At 41.5% G+C, this 17,612-nt stretch overlaps 1 protein-coding gene across 1 annotated transcript; it reads right to left on the bottom strand.

Annotated features, from left to right (window-relative positions):
* Positions 1-7,967: 7,967 nt before the first annotated feature.
* Positions 7,968-13,870, bottom strand: LOC139466856 (trafficking regulator of GLUT4 1-like). The gene is made up of 4 exons (XM_071248597.1): positions 13,858-13,870; positions 9,719-9,810; positions 9,093-9,215; positions 7,968-8,180 (listed from the first exon to the last, which is right to left on the bottom strand). Exons 1-4 carry the CDS (start codon positions 13,868-13,870, stop codon positions 7,968-7,970), a joined length of 441 nt encoding a protein of 146 aa, XP_071104698.1.
* Between the last annotated feature and the right edge of the window lie 3,742 nt (positions 13,871-17,612).

The raw sequence follows: 17,612 nt of genomic DNA, 5'->3' as shown, positions 1-17,612 counted from the left end.
TGTCCAGATGGGCGTAGTCTGAGTGGATGTTTGGAGGTGTCATACGAATAGGATATTGAAGAACTATGAACTCTCCTGTAGGAAATAATGCAAAAAAGTTCTACATATTGCTTGTATGTATTCTTATTTGACATGTGACACGTTAGAGTCATCACATGCAAGGGCGGATCCACTGTTTTTAAAAGGGAGGGGTCCAAAATATCAAAATCCTGTCTCAGATAATTTTACTGCCTTCAACATACTACATCTGGTTTTCAAAGAGGGGGGTCCATATCCCCTGGACGTCTGGACCCCCTGCCCTCAGGATCCCTTATGACATGGACAGAAAAGAATAGAAATGCCCAAAAGACTGGATCCAAAGGAGTGAAAATGTCCCGATTAGTAAAAGTAAACGGTCAACACCCAAAGCGAATGATATAAAGTCTGTAAATACTCGATGGCTCAAGGATTTATTTGGAGCCATGTTGTAAATCTACCTTACTGTATGCACAAACAAGGTGTCCGATGTAATGTTTCGCTTTAGTTTACATATACACTTTGATTGTGCCTGATCTATAGATTTGGTCATGAATGTAGCGTGAATGGGTTGGTCAGTGGTCTGGGCACCACAATTCCTGTGCCGAGTTGTGTCCCTTTATAGCTTTCATTTCAAGCTCCTTACCCACTTGCACCATCACACTCCCAGGGTCATTGCTGTCACCAGTGTAATAGCAGAATTGCAAGAATCTAAACTATCTCCCCTCTAACCCCAAATGTAGTGGCATTTATGTTTTGGGGTATGTCTTTAGGAATACCATCATGGCGAATTGGGAAAATTAACAGCTGAATATTTCCCGATTGAATTTGTTTTCAAATCCCAAGTCCCAAGCTGGTGGAGCTAACAAGGTTTCACTACATCATGCATGTCTGCAGTTATTGCTAACAATTAGTATAACGGGAAGAAAATATTACGTTTTCTGTGTTCCACGTTTTGTTGAACTCTTTTCACATATACCTGCTTCCTTGGTTCATGTCCGTCATTTCATTCGATTATGTATTTAACTGTTTGTGTCTTTCTTGATGATAATCATTATAAGCATTAAAAGACTAATTTACATAAATTGCTAGGTACTCTTGTCTGTGAACATGGGGAATAACATCAAGGTTTGAACTTATAAATCCACTAGTCTGTCAAAACCTATCTGAAGGAGGGGCTGGCAACATTTTACAATTAGTTAGAAGCTGATGAAGCAGTTTGGACAAATTAGAATGAAAACTAATCGCATGTCATTTCAATTCATTTGTGGGGGCACGGGTGGCCCAATCGTCTAAGGCGCCCAGATTCGCTGTGCAGAGTTGCCTCCCTTAGGCACGCCAGAAACCTATGATTGTGGGTACGAATCCCGGTTCGCCCCAAGTATGTTTCTAGGTTTGTCAGCACCATTCCCGTGCTCGTGGGTTTCACCGAAGTGGTAAACATCTGAGACCTGCATCACTTCGGGCTTCCTCGCACATTAAGCAGACATGCCGCGATATAACTGGAATACTGTTAAAAGCGGCGTTAACCCCAATTCACTCACTCACTGTTAAAAGCAGAGTTAAATCAAACTCACTCACTCACTCCAATCATTTGCCCTTTTTTCAGATATATATGGGGACAATCATTTTCTGCCTAAGGTAGTTTTGATGACTTTGTATAGGTGAGATAGTTCGGTGGAGGACGACTGCTTTAAGGCTGCCAAGTACTTTTTAGCTCCTTTTGCAAGCCCTTCTTTCTGAAAACAGCATGATCAGCTTTGATATTCCACATGAGCTTCTTTACCCAACTGTTGACTTGTATTGCTAAGGTTGTACCTCCTGTCTGTATTATGTTGAGCTGAAACAGGTTGAGAGAGTTATCTGTTCTTGGCTGAATACTTACTCAATATTTTGACAATTTAACAACTCATTCAATAGGTACCAAATGAAATGTAATGTTTATTCAAATGGATTATATACAGATTGGCTTCTAGACTTCTCCATTCAATTTGCCCTTTAGAATATTACCATAGGCTAGCGGGCTCACATGGATTTTTAATGCTATTGTGATTCTAACAATTCGGAAGCATCAAGTTTGGTTCCTAATGTAGACCCTACAATTCATGGCTAGTGTTATCAGGTTATTCTTTCACATCTCTGTATTTTCAATTACTGTATTCGACGTAATAAGCCCCCTGTGCGCTGTCAAAATTAGAAATAGGGGCTCTTATAAGAATGTTACTTTGGTGAAAAAAACACCCAAGTTGAAAGATAAATTTCTTGGTTTATGCTGACAGCCTGAAATGTTCATATACGACAGATATATTTTTCCAGAATTAAATTGTCCATAAGTAAGGTTGCATTTAACACACGAGTGCGTATTATACGCGAATAAATGTCTTTTGTACATTGATCAAGCGGAAGGGGTGCTTATTGGGATTGTTCACTAGCCAATATATCAGTAAATATCGCCATGGGTACTTATTAGAGCGAGGCGCTTATTACGTCGAATACGGTAGTTTCTGTTATTCCGAACGATTTTGTTTTATTGGATTTAAGCATTTTTGACAATATTGACAGAAGTTCTGATGACTGTCTGTGCACCTCCATGTTAAGTGGCTTTCATATTCTTAGGTGACAGGCAGTGTTCAAAATAAGCACCTACCTGTAGCCCGTGGCAAGTAGATCTCATATCGTGGCCGTAGTTTCGAATTTGTAGGGGTCCTCAAGGGCTGCAGTAAATTTACATGTTTATTGATTTGACACAATATGCTGCAGTTTTTTAAATGAGGGCCTGAAGAATTTAGTCTTGGCTGCAGCTTATAAAGTGTGGGTCCTGATGGCAGTTTGGCAGTTTATTTATTTCAAACACTGGTGAAAGGATTGGTGTCATATAATGCAACACAATGATTTACAGACATGCTGAGGGAGCCCGGGTGGTCCAGTCGTCTAAGGTGTCGCGATTCGCTGTGCAGAGTTGCGTCCCTAGGGCAGGCAGAAACCAATGATTGTAGGTTCGAATCCCGGTTCGCCCCGATTATGTTTCTAGGTTTGTCAGCACCATACCCGTGCTCATGGGTTTCACCGAAGTGGTAAACGTCTGAGACCTGCATCACTTCGGGCTTTCCTCCCACATTAAGCTGTGAAATAACTGGAATACTGTTAAAAGCGGCGTTAAACCGAACTCACTCACTCACTCACTCACAGACATGCTAAAGTCAAGTTTCTTATTAATTCAAGGTATGGTATTTGAATCAAAAAGTTAATTTGTAGAGTTTTAAACTTTTCATTCCTGTATCAACTTCATTTTCCCATTGTCAATCATTTCACAGTTGAAGTTGGGAGTCAAATGGCAACAGATTGTATTACTGTTACAAACATTCATGACCTGTTCATTGTTTTGTTGAAAAGTTGAGTGAATCCTGTATTAAATATGCATGATGTACATCAGATATGGAGCACAGTTCTAAGACCATGGAAACTTTGATCAACTCACAGAACTATGGGGAAAAGACATTTGTGCTGGTACTGCTGTTTTTCTACCCAAGGGGTGCTCCTTTAAATGATGGGTCTCAATCAAAGACCTTTGACTATATAGCTCTGTAAAATGTTCATATGATCAACCATACAGATGATAACTAGGATTAAAATATCCTTACTACCAAGGGTGTTATGTTTCATTGTGGGTGCCTGTGCAAAGTTGTGTCCCCTGTTATGCAAGGATCTGCTGATTATCGATTCCAATATCTGATTTGCCCTGATTGTGAGGTTTGTTTAGTCAGCACCATGTCATGGGTTTCACCATGGTGGAAGACATCTATGGCCTGTGTCCATTGGGCTTTTGTCAAACATAAGCTGACAGGCCTTCATTTTACTGAAATGTGTTCAAAAGTGTTGAACATGATTCACTGATTTCACTGGACACATTCATGTCCAAGTTGACCCGACTGGACACACTTGGTAAATGCTACAGTTCTGACACTCTCCTATTCAACCTTTGGGGGGCACGGGTGGCCCAGTTGCCTAAGGCGCCACGATTCGCTTGCAGAGTTACGTCCCTTGGACATGCCAGAAACCTATGATTGTAGGTTCAAATCCAGGTTCGCCCCGATTACGTTTCTAGGTTTGTCAGCACCATACCCGTGCTCGTGGGTTTCACCGAAATGGTAAACCTCTGAGACCTGCATCAGTTCGGGCTTTCCTCCCACATAAGGCTGACACGCCGTGATATAACTGGAATACTGTTAAAAGCGGCATTAAACCCAACTCACTCACTTTTCATCCTTTGTGGGCAGAAGGTGCTAAAGGAAGAATCATCTGATGGATATATATTCCCAGGTGAAGATCAGTCCGTTTGTTTTGTTCACAAATTGAATGCTCTGTCACAGCAGTGAATAACAAGTCAAAGATCAAACTGGCCAGGGTGCTACCTTGCACTAACACATCCCACAGCAAAGATTACTAGTCATCATTTCAGGAGCCTACTGGTTAAAGCACTCGCTCGCCACACCGAAGACCCGGGTTCGATTCCTGACATGGGTGCAAGGTGTGAAGCCCATTTCTGGTGACCCAGCGTGATATTGCAAGAATATTGCTTAAAAAATGGCGTAAAACCATACTCGCTCACTCACTCACTCAAACTTAGGGGTAAAAAAGGCATTGACAGGCAGGATGGGGGGTTCGAATATTCCTGGCCCAATAGAAAACTAGCCATGATAGGGGTTAGGCAGCTATTTCATTGTGTGACATCAGCAATCTACAGGTGATGGGGATAGAGTGGGGATAGTGTGGAGGACATCCCACTGTGGACATAGGGTATTTGTATGAAATACATTGATCATATAATAAAGTTGAATATTGATTTTATTCTGTATTGAAGTTGACCCACTCATATAGTCAAGTTACATTGCCAAAATGATCATTGATATGTATCGAATGGAAAATGGTGGTATGGTAAATGTGTGAAAAAAAGCAAAAATACATAATTATTATATGTGTATATTAAATATTAATGTGAATATACTAAATTGTCAAAATGTGAAAATCAGAGTGAAAAGGAAATGGAACATTGGGTCAAGACGTGGCATGACCTACTGTGCCCCTGGTGGAGCCTCGGAACTTCATCCAACCATCCAGAAGTCCTCTATATACAAGTATGATACATGAATAAGTGATATTTGTAATTAATATTGTACATGATGTCTTTGCTGTAACAGTCATGTATTTTTGATTAATTTGAATAAACATGTTTATGTTTTATCTGCATGTTTGTTTCCCCCTGACCACTTAACCTCGTCCCTGTTAACATCAGGGTTAGGGAAACAGGGTCCCAGTCGTCTAAGGCGCCGCGATTCACTGTGCAGAGTTGCGTCCCTTGGGCATGCCAGAAACATATAATTGTGGGTTCGAATCCTGGTTTGCCCTGATTATGTTTCTAGGTTTGTCAGCACCATACCTCTGCTCGTGGGTTTCACTGAAGAGGTAAATGTCTGAGACCTGCATCACTTTGGGCTTTCCTCCCACATTGCGCTGACACACCGTGATATAACTGGAATACTGTAAAAAATGTTGTTAAACCCAACTCACTAAGAACAGGGTTAGAATTGGTCTTCAGCTACCCATGGATGTGGTAAGAGGTTTCTAAAGGCATCAGGTGGTCAGGCTTCCTGAAATGGTTGCTCCATGTATTCCAATTTCCTAAATCAATTCTTGTGATGTCTGGATTTCCTGGTCCAGAGTTGATCATTTGCAGGTCCTTATATACCTGGAATATTGCTGAATGCAGCTTAAACAACAAACAAAACACACTTCACTTGGTCCCCAGGAAACACTGCTGCCAAATCCCCACCACCAACTTTGTATGCAGGTCAAGGTCACTGTGAAGACTTCTTTGACATCTTAGTCCAGGGCCAACTTGCACAAAGCAATCTTAGCACCAAGATGATCGTAACTCCCATACTTTAAGGTAGGCTTTCAGTAGTTGTAGAGCTAAGATTGCTTTGTGCAAGTGGGCCCAGGAAATAGTTTCGGTGTAAGTAATGAAACGAAAACCATCAAGAAAATGAACATATATTTATTTACACATACTTAAGAGGCAGAATGTCTGCAACCATGAAAAGCTAAAAACATGTTTGTTATATCTCCATTAGTTATCATCAATTAAAACAATTGGAAACAGGGCTGGTGGGTCCAAGGATGGCATGAAGTCCAGAGGGCATCTCACTACTTGCAGTTCCAACTGGGTAAGGCAGGTAACTCCGCACAGAGAATTGCAGCACCTTAAAGGACTGGGCCACCCCATGTTACCGAGGCAAGGGAGTTAACTGGCTTTAAAAAGTCCAGTTTCCACCCTTGCCGAACTAGGCTGGAATAACTTCGGTCGTTCGTAGCGCCACCAGTGGCTATTACCAGTTATGTCCCTTCTAAGACTCTCCTATGGACCAATCAGATGCCACCTCTCGTATCACTTGCATTTGCTTCACATAAAGTGGTGGCGTCCGGTCAGGACGATCTGATCGATAATCAAGATCTATATTGTGATAAAACGGGTCTTACATCGCGAAATGCATCAAATCACGTGAGCACCTTGATTAAAAGCATGAAAAGATTTGGAAAATATCCGCTGACAACGAGTTGGCGGTGCACATGCTTAGCAAATCCTGCAATCGACTAAATTTGCACGACAGTGCATGAACCGGATTTCGATTTCGAAGCGCGATTTTGATTGGACTATGCGTAGAGTCGTTAGTCCAGCCAAAATATAACTCCACAATACCAGCCTAGTTCGGCAAGGGTGGAAACTGGACTTTAATAGTCAGTTAACTCTCTTGCCTCGGGAAGATTGGGCCACCCATGCTCGAGCTGCAAGATTGGTATGGAAAATCTCGGGACTTTTAATAGTTCTCACTATCGCAAAACAAAGATCTGAGGACATCCCATTACGGGCCACGTCAGAACTACCTTTCATCCGACAAATCAAAGCATCGCTTACCAGATCATGAAAGTGACAGTCGGAATGTGATTTCTAATCATGCAACCTCGAAAACGTTAACACGGGGTATTCCGAACGACAGTGACGGTCCGTACGACTGATTCCGTCAAAATGATCGTCTATCTCTCGCTTCCATGGGATAAACATTTGAACGGAAGAGGCGTTGCACAGTACATTGGAAGCACTGTCATACAATCCCAACCACATATTAGACATTCCGGAATGTTCGTTTGTTCAGTTTTACAAAATTTTAATCGAGAATTGTGTAAACATATTTTTCAAGCGTAGTCTGTAATGGATGTCGCCAGTTTGATACGAGTGCCGTAAAGCTCGTGAAAGCTGCTTTCTAATTGGCTGATGTCGACTTCTTGTTAGTCGTTTCAGTGGTCGGTCAAAGTTCGCAAAAATGTCGTTCTGACCTGACCCGTCATGGCATGTCCTCAGATCTTTGTTTAGCGGCAGCGAGAACTTAGATTTGATTTTAATGAGATTGGATCTCAACTGAAGCTGTATAGCTGTGTACCAGACGTGGATATGCGCCATCTTGAATGCTGGTCTTCAATCCACAAATGTCGTGATTTGACATCAGTAAAGCATCTCTCTCAGAACAGTTTATAACCCATGCTTGCCGTAAAAGGCGACTGCTTGTCGTAAAAGGCGATTAACGGGATCGGGTGGTCAGGCTTGCTGACTTGATTGATGCATGCCATCGATCACAATTGCGTGGACCGATGCTCATTATGTCAATAACTGGATTGTCTGGTCCAGACTCGATTATTTACAGACCGCCGTCATATAGCTGGAATATTGCTGATTGCGGCGTTAAACAAGAAACCAACCAACCAGACAGTTTGCGCACACTCTGGTACCCTGCAGGGCATGGTTGTGGGTGTATCGTCCTGGCGATATGGGGAACAAACTGCTATCCTGAAAACAGTTCAGTCAGAAAATGAAGACGCTTTGAGAAATTGGATCTAGTCTATGGCGTCGCTGTAGTCACGTCGTGGTCGTGGTCGTGGTCGTGGTCGTGCACGTGCACGTGGACATACGTCAGGTAGAAGACAGCGCCGAGGAGGGCGCCGAGGAGGATGAAGAAGATGCCGAGAGTGATGGCCACAATGGATAGGTCCTTGGCGTTCTTGCCCTGCTCGGCCGCTACTTGCATGTCTCCACGTCTCTTGGCTGATCGGCTCTGTCAACACACAACACTGATTTAAAAGCTCCATTCAAAGAAAAACAGTGATCACTTCCTTCCTCGCATTTTATTGAATACACTTCCGTTTACATCATAGTGCCCTGTCCACAACAACTACAACGTGACTTGAAATATACAGGTATAAAATATGCATACTGACAAGACCAAGGGAGATAACTTGCGAATGGTTTAAATACATTGACACGTAAGGATGGTGGAATCGAACCTGAGACTTCATTGTGTTCCGGGAGTGATTGAACCACAAGACTAACCAGCGTCCCTTTAAGACTAGAACTTCCATTGGAGATAATTATTGGAAACTGTGAATAGGGCTTAACGCCGTGTTGAATAGTATTTCCGATGTACCACATCGTGTCCGTTTAATATGTGGTCATAGATGTGTACTTTGGTGGTGGGGGGGGGGGGGGGGTGGTGGGTGACGGGGAGGGGGGGGGGGGGGGGGGGGTTCTAGGTGTGTCCTGTTTGGAAGACGAACATGTGCTTTGTATGTGAGATCAATTCCGAACACAAAACTCAGAGCGGTGGGGGGTAGCCTATTGGTTACAGCGTTCGTCTGTCAAAGCCCGGGTTCGATCCCCTTCAAGGGTACAACGTATGAAGCCCATATCTGGTGTCCCCTGCCGTGATATTGATGGATTATTACTAATAGCGGCGTAAAACCATACTCACTCACTAAAAACAAACTCATTCACACTTGGTATACCGCAAATTGAGCTCCTGTCTATTCTTTATTTCCGTCTCGGTTATAAATGGCGGGTATATGTAATCTACGTCTATTTATGTACGATATACCTGTTGAAAGGACCCACTGCGTGATGGACAATTATTCCCAACAGTACACAACCCCTGTAGGCGTGCGATAACGCCCTACATTACATATTCACATACCCTGCAGGCGTATACAAGCGCCGTGATGCCAGCCGGGGTGAAGCAGCAGAAACAAGCAAACAGCGCCAGCTTGAAGTGGCTTGTCGGTCTCTCCGAGAACATGGGTTCGTTTCCGTGTATGTCCTGTCAAGAAATAACGGTACATTGTATAAGCTTTAACTCAAACGACTAACTTTTTGACTTGCTGTGATTTAATGCGGTAATATGCTGTATACGATATACTCAGCAATATTCCAGCTATATGGCATGTAAACCAATCTGGACCAGACAAACGAGTGGCTGATAAGTGGCTGTAGATTGATGCTCCTGATGTCAATCATTGGATTATTTTGTCCATACTTAATTATTTACAGACCGCTGGAATAAAATTCCGAGTGCGGCGTTAAGCAAAAAGAATTGCTTGAAGCAAATGCAAGTGATATGAGAGTTTGAATCTGATTGGTCAATAGGAGGGACATAGAAGGGACATAATTCGTAATGGCTAATGGTGGCGCTACGATCGAGCCTGAGAATACCAGCCTAGTTCGGCAAGGGTGGAAACTAGACTTCTATAGTCAGTTAACGTATTTTTATAGTCAGTCAGGGAGCTAAACCAACTCCCTGGCTCAGTCACATCTCCTACTCACCAGCCGCACCGCAGGCTCATCCAGGGGCTTGGGGGTGTAGGAGGCCAGGTACGCCCCATTGTAGACGGTGTAGGGGGTGGGGATGTCAGATGCTGGAACAGGATAGCAGGTTAATACAACGAAGCATAGCAACCATGACCTATATTGTCTATTACAGAATATACTCACCGCCAAAAGAAACGCGAACAATAGACACATATGGAGAAGTGTGTAAGATAAGAAGAGATGTTTCCAATGTGTACCAATTAATGACAAAACTAACAATCAGTGAAGTGTTACCGCAATGACTTTATTCTTATCACGATATGCGGCACGTGATTTCCTTACTTTACACGCTAATCATGCACGAGACAAATGGTGCAACTCGAGTCATGGATCTATGACGTCACATGTGATGCGTTCATGGGCATCAATTCACACAAAATACCAGTATGTTGGTTTGTGCATCGAACCAGTCTAACATCTCTTGAATATGGGGAAGTCTTCATATATCAATCAACATGTATGGTATTTGCTTTTCTTTTGTCGGTGAGTATATAAACTGCGAGCCAAAAAAAGAATCCACTTGAACATTAAATTTAACCAAATAATTAATGAACAAACGTTATCAAAACGTACTGGGCAAAAGAAAGTCGCCGAAACACTGCCAAATTGAGGTCCAAAATACAACCATGACAGACGTATAAAACACGCCATCAAGAATAACCATGTCTTGTTTGTTTCATTTCTAGCACCATTAAACATAGGTGTGTATTTTCTTTTGTCCGGTAGTATATGTGTGCAGCAAAAGACGGAGGTGTCGTTTTGTTTTTGTACAGTTGGTCCTGATATGTAAGGTCGTCTGGGCTTCAGTTCGAATCCCAAATATGCCCTGATTATGTTCCTTGGTGCGTCAGCATCACGCCCGTGGGAGACGTGTAAAACCTGCGTCACCTTAATATCTTGAAATTTCAACTTAATATATAGAAATTTCAACTTAATATCTAGAAATTTCAACTTCTGTATCTTGAAATTTCAACTTAATATCTAGAAATTTCAACTTCTGTATCTTGAAATTTCAAGATAGTATTCTGAAATTTCAACTTCTGTATCTTGAAATTTCAACTTAGTTTCTTGAAATTTCAGAATACTATCTTGAAATTTCACAATAGTATTTTGAAATTTCAACTTCTGTATCTTGAAATTTCAACTTAGTATCTTGAAATTTCAACTTCTGTATCTTGAAATTTCAACTTAGTATCTTGAAATTTCAAGATAGTATCGAAACAAATGAATAAATAAATGGCAAAGGCTTCCGTAAAAATCAAAACGTCCAAACATATTTCATCCCAAAGTGAGATCCAAGTTAAACATCATGTACCAGCCTTATTATCCTTCAGTCACTGTACACGTCCAACTAAAACTTTATCCATGGGCACTTTTTTAATCATTGTCCATCTATCATTCCGAGGTTTGCACGTTCTGCTTGGCGAGCAGGTTCACCCGAGGCCACCTGACAGTGTCATCTGACACCGACCCGCCAATCAATCACTCGGCAACACCCAGTCACCACTCGTGCAACTTATAAAGCAATATAGCAATTAGCCTTGCTCCAAGGCTGTACTGAATGTTCATGGGTGTTTAGTAATTCTATCCTTATAATAGGCAAGTCTAGATATGTGGTCTGAGAACGCCAGTCTCTTATAGGGACACCTTGTTCTCATTATTTATATAATCAAGAAATTATGATTTGAACTAACAATTGTTGCCTTAGAGACTTGTGCAAGTCTATATACCGATCTATGTATAATCGACAACATTCGACCTGACGCCATCACTTGGAACAGAGGAAATAGATTAATTAAAACGACAGACGTGTGTCACAACCCAAGTTCCTGTGTTCCTTTCACGATTCAAACATTTGAGTGAGTGAGTGAGTTGGGTTTAACGCCGCTTTTAACAGTATTCCAGTTATATCGCGGCGTGTCAGCTTAATGTGGGAGGAAAGCCCGAAGTCATGCAGGTCTCAGACGTTTACCACTTCGGTGAAACCCACGAGCACAGGTATGGTGTTGACAAACCTAGAGACATAATCGGGGCGAACCGGGATTGGAACCCACAATCATAGGTTTCTGGCGTGCCTAAGGGACGCAACTCTGCACAGCGAATCGCGGCGCCTTAGACGACTGGGCCACCCGTGCCCCCCTTCAAACATTTGAATAAAATATACCACTTTAAAGAAGTTTATGTCTATAGTTAATCTGTTATGTCACCTGATCTTTTCATATGGCTGTAGTTACTCTCATGACAGATTAACTGTAGTCATATGACAAACTGATCCGTGAAGATTCGGGGTAGAATAGGTCTCCAGCAACCCATGCGTACAAGGCGACTATGCTTGTCGTAAGAGGCGACTAACGGGATCGGGTGGTCAGGCTAGATGACTTGGCTGATGCATGCCATCGATCCCAATTGCGTGAATCATACCGCCGTCATATAGCTGGAATACTGCTGAGTGCGGCGTTAAACAACAAACCAACCAACCATATGACAAACATCCGGTGTTCTTTTGACTAGTATATGTTCTCAGCAGTAAAAAATCTTCTGAATATAGAAACTTTCATGCACTTATATCCCCCGCCAATATGACATGTCCGGTCCTCCGGAAACGAGAACGACTGCCATTTACAGTCTAAGTCAAAGTCGTTGCCATGGAAACTCGAAAAATAATTTTTCCAAAATCCCAAACTATCAAAAGGCACCAGTTCCGCACTAGACTTATTTATGTGCCAAGTTTGGTTAAGATATCTCACATGAATTTTTAGTTCTGCTCCGGAAACGAAACGTGACAGACGGACAGACAGACGGAAGGAGAGCACCCATTCCTAAAAATGACAGTGATCACAGGCAAGCCGTTTTCACATTTATTACGGAATTACAGATATCTTCAATTGTTTTAAAAATATCCTGAATTCAATTGAAGATATCTTCAATTGAATTGAAGATATCGTGAATGGAATTGAAGATATCTTAAATACAGATAATTGTAGATATCTGCAATAAAATTTAAGATATAACGAAATTAATTAAGGATTTGGTGAAGCGTATTACTGATATCTTGAAAGGAATTGCCGATATCTTAAATTCAATTATTGATAACAATATATGATTTAAAGATATCAAAATGTCATGTTTTGATATGATGTCAATAATTCAGTTCCTGATATCTTGAAACTAAATACAGATATCAATAATTAATTATTGATATCTTCAATTGTTGCCATTATTAAAGACGTTACTTTAATAATGTTACTTAAATTAGATAACTGATATCTATAATTGATATAAAGATGTCATCAAAGTTATTAATTATACTTCAATTGGATTTTTGATATCAGTAACGGTCAGAATTGATATCTTGAATTTAATTAAAGATATCTCTAATTGAATTATAGATATCTAAAAAGAAATTGTGATATCTGTAATGCATTTGTGGATATGTATAACTTATTTCAAGATATCTTGAATTTATTTCTAAAATATTTATGTACAGTAGGATGGTAATTGTTTAATGATATCTTAAATACATTCAGAGATATCACAAACTAATTTGTTGATATCACCGTAACATTTTAAGATATCAGTAATTTTATTATCTAGACATTTCATAATGTGTGTAGAACACAACAACAGCTCGACAGAATTTGAAGTTGAAAGTTTGAAAGCCGATCTCACCTCCCGTGCTCCTTAATTCTTTAAAGAAATACTTTTTAAGTCACAAACATGATCACAGTCACGTGTTTTTGTATATTTCATGAAATGACAGTTTGATATTAACTTCAGACTTCACGCGATGAAATATACATCGTATTTATCAATGAGCGTCCATTTTTCCCATCGGAAAGAGGACTAAAATCATTTTTTTTTCAAGTTAACCAATCGATAATTTATCTGCAGCAACAAATGAGTATTTCAATGTTTAATACCCAAGATACTTAATTGCACGGTAGTCGCTACATTACACACACCTCTGGCGGCACATGAATGTGCTTTGTTGTAATTTCCCGTATGCATTCTATACATACAAGTAGATTTACGCTCGGTCAATTAAAATGCATTATTGGTACTTTTTCTGATAAATGAAATTGAATAATACTTACTTATTTTGGTCATGATTGCGTCCTATTTCGTACGGCGGATGTGCACGCGTGATCACTCCTGTATCCTGCAGCAGTGGGATGACGTCAGATCCTAAAAAAACTAACTCAATACACGACCTGACAATACACGTGGTTGTCGCTAAATGTTTCAGTGTTTCTTTAAATTATGTCGAAAGTATGTAACATTCTTCATAATTTTATTCCCAAGACGTTGTCAGTTAACAAACAAAAAACAATTAAGTCAGAATAAACTCTCACCGTTAAGTTTTCTATTCATCCATCGCACACCTTAAAACCGTATTTCCAGAAAGGCGGATTTTCTTACAAATAGATCAATTCTTAATTTTTAAGAGAGGTCCTTCTCAGCCGTGTATCGTTTTCTGCATCCAATGCTAACTCGATCTGAGTGTCATGCCCTCACCCCAGAGCTGCCGAGCCCCTACCCCCGGGCCGAAGTGACGTGAGTGATATATGCGTGCATGATCGCACCTTGAGGTGAGTAATTAGTCAGACGCCGGCGCATTACCTGATCATATCTTACCTGTACAACAACGCGGGCTTAATTGATTTATTATGTACGCGATTCTTCCTGGGTGTCGCAGGATGCCATAACTGCCACCAAGAGGACATTCTTGTATCAGCTGCTGTATTGTTATGTAAGACGGTCAAGTTGTAAGGTAATCGCATTAGGAAGAGGACCTCGTTGAGTCGGAATGTGCCTATGGCGATTCCTGGACAGACTGCCTCAAGGCTCAAGGGGATGTTTGTGATTAAAGACGATGGAGATGATCGGGGGGTCTAATATGGATTTAGATGATAATATGGATGATAATATGGATTAATATGAACGCCGCTTTAAACAGTATTCCAGTTCTATCACGGCGTGTCAGCTTAATGTGGGAGGAAAGCCCGAAGTGATGAAGGTCATGGACGTTGACCTCTTCGTCGAAACCCACGAGCACGGTATGGTGCTGACCATTCGTCACCACTCGCCCCTTTCCGTAACCTGCATGAAGACTTGTCCCGGAATAACACCAGTTGGTCACGAATGGGTGCTGACAACTCGAGAAACATAATCGGGTCGAACCGGGATTCGAACCCATGATCAAAGGTTTCTGGCGTGCCCAAAGGACGCAACTCTGCATAGCGAATTTCGGCGCCTTATACCACTGTGAGTCCTGTGCCCACTCAACAGTGGAGTATTAAGTTAGGGTGTGGCGGGGATACGCCTGTATAAGGATCTATACAGAAACGTCGCTATGATAGTATAATAAAGAAGTTGTTATCCATAAATTATGTCTACCTTGGTTATTACAGTGTCGGACCGTGAAGATCCGGGGTAGAATAGGTCTTCAGCAACCCATGCTTGCCGTAAAAGGCGTCTATGCTTGTCGTAAGAGGCGACTAACGGGATCTGGTGGTCAGGCTCGCTGACTTGGTTGATGCATGTCATCGTATCCTCATTGCGTGGATCGATGCTCATGATGTCAATCACTGGTTTGTCTGGTCCATTTTTGATTATTTAAAGACCGCTGTCATATAGCTGGAGTAGTGCGGCGTTACACAACAAATAAACAAACAAATTAGTGTCGGCGGTGACCTGACTGTCCTTGTTCCCCCGGAGAAGGTCAAAGTTCATTCGATCGACCTCGGACTTGTTAAAGGAGTGGCTTCCTTACATAACTGTTCAGTTGTCATAAATCTATACGAGTTAAGCCCACAGACCAACACTTCATTTCTTCCCTCAGAATAGGTGCTGACCCCAGCTGATGGTGAAATGAGCATCAATGAGTGAGTGAGTGAGTTGGGTTTAACACGGCATTGAACAGTATTCCAGTTATGTCACAGCGTGTCAGCTAATGTGTGCGCAAAGCAGGAAGTGATGCACGTCTCCGAAACCCACAAGAACGGGTATGGTGCTGACAAACCTAGAAACATAATCGGGAGAATTCGAACGCTAATAGGTTTCTGTAATGCTCAAGGGACACAACTCTGCACAGCGAATTGCGGTGTGTGTCTTTCTGCCTGCGCCTGCTTGTACTTGTCCGGACTATTGCTGATTTTATAGCGCTAGCCCACTGAGATGCAATGCTGCAGTTTAACATGAATACCCCACTCACACACAGTATACTGACTCCGAGCCAACCAGTCCTTGTATAAGCCCCATAATGCTGAGTACCGGCCAAGTACCATCTTTTAATCTTTTAGTATGAGGCGGCCAAGGATCCAACCCCACCCCACCCCGCCGGACAATCTACCGATAGACCACGGAGACGGTTGCAGTGCCTTAGAGCATATATGGACAAAGTATCCATGTACACATAAAACCAAAACAAACAGTTGTTATTCAAATCTGTTTTCTCTTTGCATATTTTTTTTTCATGAGTTTACTGTTTTGTTTGTTGTTTAACGCAGCACTCAGCAATATTCCAGCTACATGATGCCAGTCTGTAATTAATCGAGTCTGAACCACACAATCCAGTGATTGACATCATGAGCATCGATCCACACAATTGAGATACGATGACATGCATCAACCAAGTCAGCGAGCCTGACTACCCGATCACGCTAGTTGCCTCTTACGACAAGCATAGACAAACAAAACCAAAGGTAAGATATTGAGGACCTCCCAGCCTCCTTCTCAGCCGTAAGAGAATCTAATATTGTGGCTCTTCATGTCTCACCAGCAATACGAGTCATAACATAACCTGTTCATTGTGAGAACGCTGTTCATGAAATAGAACCAGGAAAATCAGGCGAAGTTCATCTGATCTGTTTCCCGTATGACATCAGTTCCAGTATGTCCTGGGGGAGCAGTCCTGTGATCGTGTTTGACGTAAATATAACAAAAAACATATCCATAGTCAAAAAAATATCTGCTATCAGCAATTCCAACAACATCGTGAACATGTGTTTATGAACTACTATCAAATAGCAATGATACCAGGTGTTTGTGAAAAGGTGAGCGTATACTGCCCCACCGGTGGAAGAACTGTCTAAAATGAAGATCAGATGGTCAACTTGTGTTTCATACATACCACAAATAAAACAAAACAAGACTTGAACTTTTAAGTAAGTCCGATATTCCAAAGTCTGATATTAAGTATGCGTGTGCGTGTGTGTACATTTGATCCTGACAAATATGTGTCTTGTTATTTAAAGGTATTGAAACAAGGGAAATGATAATAGTTTGTGTGTTTGACATCATGAAGTTTTCCGTCCTTGAGAACTCTGAAGGATGATACCAGTGACGATCCGGGGTAGAATAGGTCTTCAGCAACCCATGCTTGACGTAAAAGGTGACTATGTTTGTCGTAAGAGGCGACTAACACGGGCAGCAGACTCGCTGATTTAGTTGATTAATGTCATCGTATCCCAATTGCATGGATCGATGCTCATGTCAGTCACTGGATTGTCTGGTCCAGACTCAATTATTAACAGACCGCCATCATACAGCTGGAATATTGCGGAGTGCAGCATTTAACAACAAACAAACAACAAAACTGAAGGATGTCCACAATGTTGTATGGTTCATCATTGATGCCTCACCGTCCTTCATAATCCGGTGTCATCTCCATTCACCCCTTCGTCTTCTTCCCTGTGGTCTCTCATCACCAACTTATCACTCAATTTCTCCCACTCATGAAAGTAATTTGACTGGATGGCAATTTCAAGGGTGGTCAAATTACAAAAGGAGTCGAGCATATTCATTGTTTTAGAATTGTATTTAGAATTTAATACACTCATCCCCATAA

The sequence above is a fragment of the Haliotis cracherodii genome, unplaced genomic scaffold (assembly GCF_022045235.1).
Source record: "Haliotis cracherodii isolate W230 unplaced genomic scaffold, xgHalCrac1.p SCAF_19, whole genome shotgun sequence".
In the NCBI taxonomy this organism is placed as follows: Eukaryota; Metazoa; Mollusca; class Gastropoda; order Lepetellida; family Haliotidae; genus Haliotis; species Haliotis cracherodii.
This window is presented reverse-complemented; position numbering and strand designations above follow the sequence as displayed.